The 12,901-nt window shown below is 41.3% G+C and overlaps 2 protein-coding genes across 3 annotated transcripts in view; both read left to right on the top strand.

The window, feature by feature from the left end:
- septin7b (septin 7b) overlaps nucleotides 1-12,901 on the top strand; it is a 125,955-nt gene that overhangs the window by 22,276 nt on the left and 90,778 nt on the right. The window lies entirely within an intron of this gene.
- Nucleotides 272-7,383, top strand: nr1d2a (nuclear receptor subfamily 1, group D, member 2a). The gene is made up of 8 exons (XM_056381651.1): nucleotides 272-619; nucleotides 3,137-3,373; nucleotides 3,481-3,569; nucleotides 3,686-3,830; nucleotides 4,000-4,718; nucleotides 4,836-5,021; nucleotides 5,731-5,941; nucleotides 6,062-7,383. The coding sequence occupies exons 1-8, from the start codon at nucleotides 589-591 to the stop codon at nucleotides 6,259-6,261; spliced, it is 1,818 nt and encodes a 605-aa protein (XP_056237626.1). The 5' UTR covers nucleotides 272-588; the 3' UTR covers nucleotides 6,262-7,383.

The raw sequence follows: 12,901 nt of genomic DNA on the forward strand, positions 1-12,901 counted from the left end.
AAATAGCGTTACTGACTAAAACTTGAATGACTCGATCGTCCATCCACAGGATTTGTCTGCACACAACATAACTGTACTTTGCTGATCGCGCTTCACCCTTCACGTTGTGCTGCGCAACGTGACCGCTGTGTTACCATTCCACTGTTACGTCGACGGAACGCCTGGCTCCGCCTCTCCGGGGCCCTGAAAGTGTGTCACTGGGTTAAAGTGGCTCGAGCGGCCGGGCGGAGAGGCGTGGCCGACAAATGGGTCACATGGGCGAGCACACTATTGAGAACATTCAGTTCTAGTTCTCTTGACAAACCCGCAGTCACACACAACAACAGGGGAGTTCCTCCGATTCAGCCGTATACGTATTCAAGCTCTTCTCTCTCAGACAGTAAACGCTGGATGAGTCGATCTCTCATGAGCCACCGACTTGGACCTGCAGCTTATTTCTAGAAATAGGTTCCTGATATGAGCTTCGGCACCATTTTTCAACTCGTTTTACTTGCACACGGTTGGCAAGTTTAGTCTCTATCGTTTTCGTGTCAAGTGGCAGAAGTCGTGACAGACAGTTGCGTTTAGTTAATTATCTGTTCATCGGAGATGCCTGAGGACGTTGGGACAGCCAAGCCTGGTAAGAGAACAATGTTTGCTATAATCATTTCTCCATGAAATAGAATGTTTTCATTGCATGCATTGTGCAAAGACTATTTGGTTGCAGTGATGGTGTTAAGATTTAGGGAGATGATGTGTCTTCTATAGACGTCTCTTCCATCCTTAATACTGTTAGATTCAGACATCTATATATATATATATATATATATATATAGACTTTTATATGTATATAAAAGTCATGCCTTGTCTTGCTTTTTATGGCGTTGGTGTCGAGGAAACCCACCGAAGTGATTGGTGGCACATAGTTATGAAAATGCTATAAAAATGTATCTGTGGCTAGAATATACTAGGTGCATAACAATGAGTGTTATTAGGTAGATCCACGCAATAATAAAGTGGCTTTAGAAATGAATGAACACAAATGAATGGTGTTCTGGAGGCGTAACTACATTTTTTTCTCATTGTACCGCAGCATTACAATCGTAGATTAGTTGATAGGAAATTTAAATACATTTTTTAAAATTATTTTATTACATTGCCGTGTGGCTACAGTGTAATAAAAACGTGAATCTAGTCTTGTTGTCGTGTTTTAAAAGGGGGTTAGGAGTGCCAGTGCGGCTCTGCGTCTATGCTACATTTACATTTGACACAACAACAGTGTTCCACTTCCCCGGTCCTGCTCACATGGACAGCGTAGTCTAGCCATGTGCCTGTGTGTGTACACGTTCTCTAGAACACTCCTCTGATTGGCCGAGGGGCGTTCCACTCCACGTGCACGTTTCAGTGGAACTCTTCTCCGATTGGCTGGACCGCAGCCCGTGACGCAGCACATTGCATAATCCGGTCTGTATACAGCACTCGCGACGCGAGGCTGGACTGCAGGGTACACGTGAGACATGGGGAAAGAGACGCGGCTGACCTAGTTTTTTTCTTGTCCTCGCGCTTTGCTTTCACAGAAATACATGACAGGTCCACGTGTGGGTGGGCCGTGAAAGAGAACAGTCATGGTTGGGGTTAGGTAATCATCTGCTCTGGCCTCTAAATTTAAAGGTCTTTAAGAGTTAATGAAGAAAAACACGTTTCACCTTTTACACAAATATTCCAACAAAGACTTACAGATGATCCGTTTTCTGCATAAACGTTATTTTTTGCCTGGAAATCGACTAAGCACGCCCAACTTCACTTCATTCACTTTAACACTCTCTCACTGGAGCAGTTTGTCAAATGTTTATGCTTCGCTCAATGGCACATAAGTAACATTCATAATTGGGGCTGCAACTTAAAATTATTTTCATGATCGATTTATTTGCCAGCTACATTATCGATGATTCTATTAATTGTTTGGTTTTTGAAATTTCACAAAATAGTGAAAAATGCCATTCACAGTTTCCCAGAGTCCAAAGTGACATCTTCAGGTATCTTGTTTGACTCTCAGTCCAAAACTCAAGACATTCACTTTACTGTGATATGAAACAGAAAAAAAGAAGCTGCAACCAGACAACACCTGGTGTCAGCTTTCTAAATAGTTTCCAATTGTTTTTCTGTCCTTCAACTTAACAATTAATTGTTTCATCTCTGTTTAGTATAGGCTTAAATGTTCATGAAAGTAAGAACTGATGAAACTTACAACTCCAAAAGCCAATCTAACATGTTCTCTGCTTTTATCACTTGGCATCTCCCACAGTTTTTCAAAAAGATCTTTCACACCTCCTCAGTTTCGTAACGTGGCTGCAGGCTCTCGCCCTTCTATCTGTGGATCCACCAAACTTTAAATTCCCAATTCGTGTGACAGAACAGTCACCGGATCAGTTTTCTGGTCAAACATGTCATAAAATAACCCAATGTTGGATGTTTTCCCTTTCTTTTGTTTCTACAACTGTTATGATACTCTAGTGCTTAAGTGACCCTGTCTGGTCGTCAAGTCAGCGGAGCACACTCCCATAGCATTGAGACCCAGGCCTGTTATGTAATAGTGTTATCCAACCAGTAAGTACTGGAGGTGATAAAGCAGGTCAATCACAGCAGTGAATAAACCAACCAGGAAAAACACACACACACACACACACACACACACACACACACACACACACACTAGACTCCTGTGCAGCCTAGGCGTGTCAGAGGTACCTGTACTCACTGCACTACCAAGAGAGGGTTTGTTTGGCATACAAAACAAGTTTTTTTCGTTTTTTTTATTGCTGCGGTTTACACTGTGATTCCTGTTATTGTCTCTGGTTCACATTAACCTTGGCAAGCTTGATGCGTAGTAGAGTTAAAAAAAAAAATTTCATATCTTGATGTGGTTGTTGCTATGGTTGTGTGTGAATTTCATTTCCTAGGAATAGATTTACATGAAAGTAAGAACACATGTCCCGAGATAGCAAATTTGTGTGTTTGCTTAATGTGGTGGTTAACTTTCATACTAGAGCAACAGCATCAGTATAAGAGAGCCTTTAAACAAAAGGAAAAAAAACTCTTAACTGTCTTGGAAGTAATTCACTCGCTATAACATGTCACCGTCTCTCCCTCTCCACAGGAGGCGTGATTGCCTATATTTCCTCTGGCTCTGCCTCCAGCCCAGAGTCCTGTATGAGCAGCAGCCCCAGCAGCGGCTACCTGTCGACATCACCTACTCTATCCCGGCCCTCGCTGCCCAGCAGGGCTGTGGGCATGGTGGTGGATATTGCTCCACCGGCCAAGAACGGGCACCCGCGCAGTCACGGCATGGAGAAGGCCGGGCGCTCCTCCACGTCTGCCAAGAGCAGCATCACCAGTAAGCACAAGATCAGGGTCATGCCATTACTGAAACACTTTGCCACTGAGCAACATTGCATATTTGATCTGGTGCACATGAATCACTGCTTATCTTTGTTTCTGCAGAGATCAATGGAATGGTGCTGTTGTGCAAGGTGTGCGGCGATGTGGCCTCGGGCTTCCACTATGGCGTGCACGCTTGTGAGGGCTGCAAGGTGAGACAAGTTCCTGGAATGAAATGTTGCAGCTCTGCATGTTTGATTGATATCTTCACTCTGAGGACTTTAACTCAAATGGCTCATGTTCCTCATGTGGATCTTTGGTTCTTTAGGGCTTCTTCAGGAGAAGCATCCAGCAGAATATCCAGTACAAGAAGTGTCTTAAGATGGAAAACTGCACCATCATGAGGATCAACAGGAACCGCTGCCAGCAGTGTCGCTTCAAGAAGTGTCTGGCTGTTGGCATGTCCAGAGATGGTGAGCATTTAGATTAGTTTCAGCTAGTGGTTTGTTTACTTTATTAATATAGAGTTATATCAGAAAGCAAAGAACATGAAGCATTTCCTCTGAAGCTTTTTCCTTTAGTGCTTATTTTTAGGTATTGTTAATCTTAATATGATCTAACGGCTGTCATTTTCACTCTCAGCTGTTCGATTTGGCCGCATCCCAAAGAGGGAAAAGCAGAGGATGCTGCTGGAGATGCAGAACGCCATGAACAACATGATGAGCAACAACAGCCAGCTGCACAGCATGCTGCACGGCCACCAGAGCCCCCCACTGCCCATGGAGGCCATGACCAGCGATGCCAGCTCCTCGCCCTCCTCCTCCTCCTCCTCTGCTTCTGATTCCCCATCATGCTCCAACCCCTCCTCGCCGCAGTGCCCCCAGGACTCAGAGTCTGTGGTTTCCATGGACACCAACTCCAGCTCTGCCTCCTCCTGCGCATCAGACAGCGGCGAGGACGAGGCCGTCGTCACGACGAGCAGGCAGCACCAAGATGCCTTAGTGTTCAGCCAGCAGAGGTCACCGAGACAGGGCCAGGTCTCACCCTCGCCGGTCACAGTCGCCCTGGAGACAGGGTGTGACAGCCGCATGGAGGAGCAACAGGAGAGCTGGAACTGCTGGAACAACAATGCGGTTGTGGGGGGTTACCAGCACAGTTCTTACAGTAACAGCCAACACGTCACCAACGTTGCTTATCGCGAGGAGAGGGGAGTTTACCAGCAGCAGCCTCAGCAGCAGCTCAACAGCGCCCCCAGCTGTGAACCATCAGAAGACAGCCAAAGACAGCATGAATTTAACACACCAACTGCCTCAAGTGGTTACAATGGACCAACCAGCTGTGTGAATAATAGAGCACACTTGGTGAGTAATTCATCTTTTCCATTTTTGAAATTCATATCACACTTCCAGAAAGCCAGTGAAAGCTGAAAGGCATTGATCACCCATCCTGATCGACCCTCTGTCCTCGTGTTTTTCCAGGTCTGTCCCATGAACACCTCGCCCTACGTGGACCCCCACAAGCCAAGCCAGGAGATCTGGGAGGAGTTCTCCATGAGCTTCACCCCCGCCGTGCGGGAGGTGGTTGAGTTCGCCAAGAGGATCCCGGGCTTCCGCGACCTACCCGAGCACGACCAAGTCAGCCTCCTAAAAGCTGGAACTTTTGAGGTCAGTCGGCAAACAGGCAGAACTTAAAACACCTCATGTTATTTCATGCTCTCTTTGAAGTCGAACACAGCGGCTTCTTAAAACACCCAGAATACAGGATCTACTGTGGCTTTCCAAAACAGAGCAGATGGTCAGCTGTGTGTACTGACTAATATTTACTCTGATAACAGCTGGAATGGAAATGAAAGAGACTTTACAAATTTTCTATGGGTTCGATTGTGTAACGCTACGTTCTTCTGGGGAGAGCTGAGATACACACATTGTAGTCGCTCCTATTCAGATTATTTGATAAACGCAAGTTTGGATGTGTCGACTCCAACGCTCAGTTTCTTTTTCTTTTTATCAGTGTGGTGCAAAAGTTGGCCATTAATGTTCTGCTCCTGAGGCCTTGACTGTAGATACCGTGCACCTTTTAATGAAATCAGGTTTCAGGATGACGCCATAGAGAGTTTGAATTGGCGACATGCCCTCAAAGGATTTAGAAATTGCACAATTATGCATTCAAGATAGAGCTTTTTTAAAAATGGATTAAAACCGATGGTTGAAAGGACGACACAGCACATTTCTAAAATTACAGTTTCTTTAAAAAGAAAATAAATAATTGTGTCTGAATTATTACACACAAAGCATTATACACATTTTGTGTTTGAGCCACCTGCACATGTCAAACCAAAAACTTAAAATCCTCCCTCCCTCCCTCGACTCCCAGGTGCTGATGGTCCGATTTGCCTCTCTGTTCAACGTGGTGGAGCGGACTGTGACCTTCCTGAGCGGCAAGCGCTACAGCCTCGACACACTTCGCTCGCTCGGCGCCGGCGAGCTGCTCAACTCCATGTGCGAGTTCAGCGAGAAGCTGGCAGCGCTGCGGCTCGACGCAGATGAAATGAGTCTGTTCACCGCCGTGGTGCTCGTCTCAGCCGGTAAGAACGCTTCACTCGCAGCTCCACTGTTAGTGTTACATCCGTGACAGTTACTTCTCATATCATATCACTCTCAGATGATCCGGTGTTAACATTTCCCCCATTTCTGTTCTGACTCAGATCGTTCAGGGATCCAGGACCTGAACTCAGTGGAGGCCCTGCAGGACAAACTGATCCGGGCGCTGCGAAACCTGGTTATGCAGAACCACGGCGACGAGGCGTCCACCACTTTCACCAAACTGTTGCTCAAGCTTCCCGAGCTGCGTTCACTCAACAACATGCACTCAGAGGAACTGCTCTCTTTCAAAGTGCACCCTTGAAAGCTTCCTAACGGGGGTAAACCTTTGCCCTCCACCTCCTCCACACACCTCCACCTCCACCAGGACCTGCCTCTTAGTGCCCCTGCGCCCTCTGTATTCGACCAACCCAGTTGCGTGTTTGTTTCTAGAATGTATTAAAAGTTATTTTTTATTCTATTTTTGTTAATTAGACCATGTGGTGTCTAAAGAGAGAAGAATATAAAAACGTACTGTATTTATAGAAAAATAGCTTACGCTTGTTGCACACAAACACATGCAAGTGCACGTGTGTCAGAGGGTCTTAGTTTTGCAAAGTTGGAGGCACTTTTCTATTTTCAAGAGAAAGAAGAGTACATAATTGGCTTTATGAAATGATAGAGTAGAAACCAATTAGTCAGTATGATTTCTTTTTTATTTTGAGCATTTATGTTTCCTCCAAAAGCCATTTAATTCCAAAGTGTATTTCTCTGAGGAGCGGGTGAATGTGAGAGATAATATATACCGCATGTTTGTTTGGTCCAATATTTTTGACTGATACATGTCGGCAAAGAAAGGCAAGCTATCAGAAAATGTATCGAAGAATGTCTGACGATCGCTGCTACTGCATGGCTGTACTTAATGCGAACAATTATTACTTGGATCTCAGCAGAAAGCATCAGTTCATTGTTTCAATGTGTATATAGTGTTGTACCTTTTTTTTTTTTATTTTTTTTTTAACGTGTGGAAGTCCATGTCAGCTACCTTTACACTGCCTGGTGATTTCTGGGGGAGTCTGACGCCACTTTCAGCGACACTACATTTGCACAAGGTCTGGAGCAGATACCCAAGTGACACAAAATCCACGAATAGTGTGACGCAGCATCATGTAAAGCTATGTGTAGATTTAATCACACCCAAGTGTTTTTGCTGTTTTCCCAAATTCCGGTTTTTATGACACTTTTTTTTTTTTAAATCAAACTTTGTGTGCTTTCAGCATAGCACTGAATTGAACTTGTTTTTGTCATCCATTTTGTTGAAATATCTGTTTCTTCTACTGGCAACACTGCCATATGTAAATATCTATATAAATATATATATATATAAATATCTGATGAACATAGAATATAAATATGATATAGTATGAATAAATACAAGTGACGAGTACTCTGTGTAGTTTGTTTTTTATTAATATCCAGCTATTCTGAATGAGTGAATTTACTGGCAGGAGATCAGCACAATTGAATCTTCAGGGTAGCAGTAATTATGGTTGTCCACAAAGTGGCGCTGTTTGCCTTCACTATTGTACAGGAGAATTGGAAAAAAACCTTTATTTGCAAGGAGTTCAGAGTCCAAAGATCCAAGATCTAGAGCAACTTTCAAATTCAACTGCGTACCTTTCACATCAGCTTTATTCTCACACTACCTGAATAATGAGGCTAGGTTAGGTTCTTAAATAGAACTAGAAGAAGACACACATTTTAATAACACACAATGTGATGCACAACATGTTTAAACCCCAAAATTACAAAGTCCTAAATCTTATAAATCATCTACGAAAATGGCTGCAGAATACACTCACACTGACATACATACAGTATGTAAAAGCACCATGCTATAATTATGATGTTATTAAAAAGAGCTTGTGCTTTGAAGTCAGTAAAACAGATACAGAGGAAGTCTTACACAACTACAGCTATTTATTTTTACTCCTGAAGGTCCAGCATTTGTTTTTCAACGGTTTGTTGTTTTAACAAGAAGATTGTGTTTTTATTCAAAAGTCTCCAAATGTAAATGGTTGCAAATTGTTGAGCTTAGAGTCCAATGATCCATGAGCAGCCTGACGTACGACTTTCTATCCTAACTCACCTGCAACTTCAAATCAGGTTCAAGTTCCAACAAAATCCTGATTGAAAACTTATGTTGAACAATGCGCTCATATGAAAATGTTAAGTATGAGGTTGGTTTGTGTGTTGCAGTGAGCTTAAAGTATTATGATCATTTTATATTAGAGATGTTTACATGTCTACATGCTTTGACTTTTTTCCTCTGAATTTAAGCTACAGAAAATAAAATGACAGAAAAACAAAAAATTTAACTTGAAGAGTATTTATTGGTAAAAATATTTTCTATTTTGAGCCAACTGCCTACAAGCTGGGACTTGAGGAAAAAGAATATATATGCATTCATAGAGTTGCCAGTTTTTTGGTGGGGGGAGGGGAGGTGGGGAATAAAATATTCTCTGTGATCCTCAGTAATTACAGGACATGGTCTTAAAGAGACATGGACATTCACCAGGACAAAGCCAAAACAGAAAGACAGGAGCAGGAGAGTTGAAGTGGAGACATGAGTCATGACTCAAATCTAAACACATGAACATATATAGATATGAATCAGTGTGACTTACTTATTATCTACCACAAATAGCATTATCTCAGATGTCCTTTCAATTATAATGAAAGGTGTTTCTAACGTTTTGTCCACCCCTTCTACATCAAACAGGGTAAATACTGTATTTCTCCCTCCTTTATCTGAAATACTGTGTTCACATAAAATGGCCAATATGAATTTTCAGACCTGCCAGGGAAGATTTGTGCGCATTATTTTTCAGTGCAGCTCTACTGGAGCTCAATTACTGATTGTGGTCTCATACTGGGTGAAGTTGTGACACCCTGCACAGTCACACAGGTGTTTGAAATACTCTGACTGGTTACACATTTTCACCTCCCACATTAGGACAAGCTGCAGGTGGAACTAATAACAATAATGATGGCTCTCTTCCATTCAAAGCTCGTGCAGCCCATAAAAAGATCTGCACTTAACGTCATCAAATAAAACGTGTTGTGGCTCCAGGCACAGGAAGGTGTGTGTCACAACTGCTCAAACTTGACAGCTGTCTTGAAGGGTTTCAGGTCTCAAAAAGGTGTCAGGTAAAACATGTAGTATGCAGTGCAACCAGTCTAGTGAGTAAGCGACGCCAGGGCCCTGGAGCTGGATCAACTACAGTAAAAGAGATGGAGCAGTTTTTTATGTTAGCAGATACACCTGTGATTTAACAGTCAGTCAAAATGCAGTGAAAAAGGTTCGTGTGTCGGATGCTCAACGCACAGCAACTTAATAAAACACATGCAAGGACAAAAACATGCAGCAAATTCATGTAAAAACATCTGCATTAATTGTGGGTCCTTCGTGGCCCAACCTATCCCAAGATTCATTACGCGCTGGTAATGAAAATAACATGGCAGCAAACAAAACCAACAGAGAGCCCAAGGATTACACTTATAAATGTAAGTATTGGGTTTCAGCTCAGTTCAACAGCTAACGGTACAACTGTTAAAACCAGGGGGCCTTCAAACCTCACGTTTTTTGTGAAGATGAGTTACGTGTTGTCAAAGTTGCTAGGAGACAGGAGCCATGCTTTGTGACTTAACAGTAGGGTCAGGCACAGCTGGAGACACATTTCAGTTCGGCGGTTACGAAGAGCCACACCTTCGTAGACCACGTCCCCCCGAGGGAACACACAGGTGTTTATTAGGTGTAATGCTTAGCATGTTCATCATCGTGGTTTAGCATGTCAGCATGATAACACCTGCTAATCAGGACAAAATGCTAAGGATGATTAGTTTTGCAGGTGTTTAGTCATAAACTAAAGTATTTGACAGGTTAATAATTTGACCTGATATGGCACAAGGATAACAGTTAAGACATTCTTAGGTGCGGTTACAACTTTTCTTCAAAAACCACCAGCCTTTAATGATATGTTTGATGTCACATAGTGTGGTAAAAATAAATGTTTTTGATCTTTAATTCTTATCAACGAGCCACAAAAGGGACTTTCCACTTTAAATTTTTATAATTCCCACATCTTTAAAGAGAAAGCTTGTTATTTTATGAAATACCCTTATTCACTTTGTTGCTGAGAGTTTGATGAGAAGTTCAATACTCCTCTCATGTGTGGCGTGCTGACTGTGAGCAGGGTGGAACAACTAGCCTGGCTATACAAAAAAGATAAATTGCGTTACTTGGCGCGTGTTAGAGGTGCTGGTAGACAGATTTATGAACTTTGGACAGAGCCAGGCCAGCTGCCATATCTACCATAAAGACATGAGAGTGGTATCAATGGAATAAAATGAGTTAAAGTTTAAAAATAAAGCTACAACTGACTTAATCAGTTTTAAATCAAACTTTATTAATACCCAAATATGTCTCACCACCATTTATGACACAAAACATCAGACTGAAAGAGATTCTTGTTTACCAGTATTTTTTTCTCTTTGAACAGCACATCTCTATCATCATCAGATTTGAGTGGATGTTGACACTGTGTCATCAGTTAGATTTGAATGAATCATCTGTGGAGCTCTGAATGCAAATTATCTTAAGTTATCCGACTGTATTTTCACTGATGAGGTTCAAGAAAAGTTTGTCTGAGGCAAACACACAAATCACAAACAAATGAAGGTACCCTGTGCAGTTTATTTTTTCTACCATGAGTATCACAGTGGGGCAGTATCAAGGATATCCACAATGTGTTTTGGTGAGTAAAATTGAAGGTAAACAGAAGAAAACTCACAGCGCATCTTTAACTCATAAAATACAAAATGTACGAGAGGTGATCATTCAGGTAATAATAGTCAAAGAGATCCAGAAAAGTAAGATCCTAGAACAGACAGATATATTTAGTTGATTCCTGCTATTAAAGCATATAGAGGTGGTCTGCTAAATATTAATTGCCTTTTTTGTGTTCCTGTTGTTGAGTCCCTTTGTTCGACCTTTGTTCAAATCAGGCCTAAGACAAGGTGAGCGCTGATTCAATGAACACGTGTTGCACATTATTTAATTAACTTCCTTTGCACCTGCATGTTTTAATACTAAGTGGAAAATCTCCCACCTCATTTATGACACATGAACATCAGACTGGAGATCGATGATCACTAGTATTTTTCCAGTGCTTCACTCTGTGATCGCCACGTTTCCATCATCATTAGATCTCGGTGGATGTTGACTTAGTGAGTTCACTTGGATTTGAATGATTCATTTGGGGATTTTTGAATATCAAGACGATTTATTCACATTAAATCTTTCTACTTCTGTGGAAGAGAATGCTCTATGCTGAACTACAGACACATATTGATGTATAGTACTCGTGACATGTAGAAAATATGGCCAGATAGTCACATACATATTTACTGTCTCTCATTATATCACATGTAGAATGAAGCAAACAATGGATAAGCTTTTTAACATCATTACATTTCTTTTCTGACATCTATCTCCCTGTCAATAATTTCCTGTTTATAGTTTATATGGGATGATTTTGAAAAAGCCCAGAGAAACACATGGCTCACCACTTCTTTGTTTGTTTGTTTGTTTGTTTGTTTGTTTAACCAACAGGGGTGTGTCACAGTTATCTCATCCAGTCTGAAGAGTCGTAGTCACACAGTGCAGAGGAGACACAGCTGGCAACTGAGGAAACTTTGGTTTGGTGAGTTATCTTTTTTTGAAAACACTATCTTTTTTTTCGTTGTTGTAGTTTTTGTAACTCTCTTGCAGCTTAACTTTTTCTTTTTATTGGTGCAATAAAAAAAAGATGAATATAACTCAAATTACAGATTTTTAGTCAGTTTGTCTAAAAAAAACAGTATACAAGATTGATTTAAGGATTTCTGATTCTTTCTCTCTCAGCTGAGAAGAACAGATTTAACCTTAATCCCAGTGACAAGTGATAAAAATAGAAAAGAGAGGGAAAAGACTTGAGCTTTGATTTAAAAAAAAACAATATCTACACAAGGTACAAAATGTTTAATGTAAGATGCTCTGCCTAAAACTGAGATATTAATCATAAGTGACAATATGCAATTCTTTGTTCATCTGTCAAAATTACAGCACATAAATAAAACCATGCTTGTTTAAGTCAGCTATTCAGCTGTTTGTATATTAGTATCAGGCTAAAATGTATAGGATTAGTATGAAAGTCGAAGTAAAGACAAAGTCATTAAATTACCTTTTAAGTGTGTCAGTGCTAATTCAGCTGTCATGTTGGGTCTTTCTTTCATCCACAGTTAATCACAGTCAGGATGGACGAGACAGTGTTTGTGATCCTGCTGCTCACAGGTGAGATTTGTTTGGTTTCTGAAGATTGATAAACGATATATTATTGGAACGAGCCATCATGTAGTGTGAGATTTTCCAGCTGTGACGTGAATAGATATGTAACTACTAGACAATAAATATGTCAATATATAATACATGTATTGTTTGTATCAGAAGTTATTTAAACCATAGGGAAGGTGGAGATTCTATTTTGTGGAGGAGACACAACATTGTAGTGTAATTATCATTAACAATAGATGGAATATGTGATCATGAGTTTGAAGGAACTGTTTAGTTTATATGTTCATTTTATGGCTTGAAACATTAAATGACAGTTTGAGCCACAGGTGAATAGACATTTGGTGTGTTGGCATTAGCAGCAGCAGGATGGTGTCACCCACTGCAAGCGTCACCAACTGATTTTAATAGTTTTTGGACTGAAGTGCAGCTCTGTGCTGCCTCCCTACGGCAGAGAGCAGTTACTACAGAAACATAGAAGTTAATAAAAAGAAAAGGTTGGAGTGTTGGAGTCTTAATTTCATGACTGTTAATCACTGTCACTGACTTTAAACAGAATCTAAAAAAACAGATC

This window comes from Seriola aureovittata, chromosome 7 (genome assembly GCF_021018895.1).
Source record: "Seriola aureovittata isolate HTS-2021-v1 ecotype China chromosome 7, ASM2101889v1, whole genome shotgun sequence".
Lineage (NCBI taxonomy): Eukaryota > Metazoa > Chordata > Actinopteri > Carangiformes > Carangidae > Seriola > Seriola aureovittata.

Coding starts and splice junctions, on each gene's coding strand:
- nr1d2a (XM_056381651.1), top strand. CDS start 589: ATGCCTGAGGACGTTGGGACAGCCAAGCCTG. Junction 4,719..4,835: donor TGAATAATAGAGCACACTTG/GTGAGTAATTCA, acceptor GTGTTTTTCCAG/GTCTGTCCCATGAACACCTC. Junction 5,942..6,061: donor CGTGGTGCTCGTCTCAGCCG/GTAAGAACGCTT, acceptor GTTCTGACTCAG/ATCGTTCAGGGATCCAGGAC.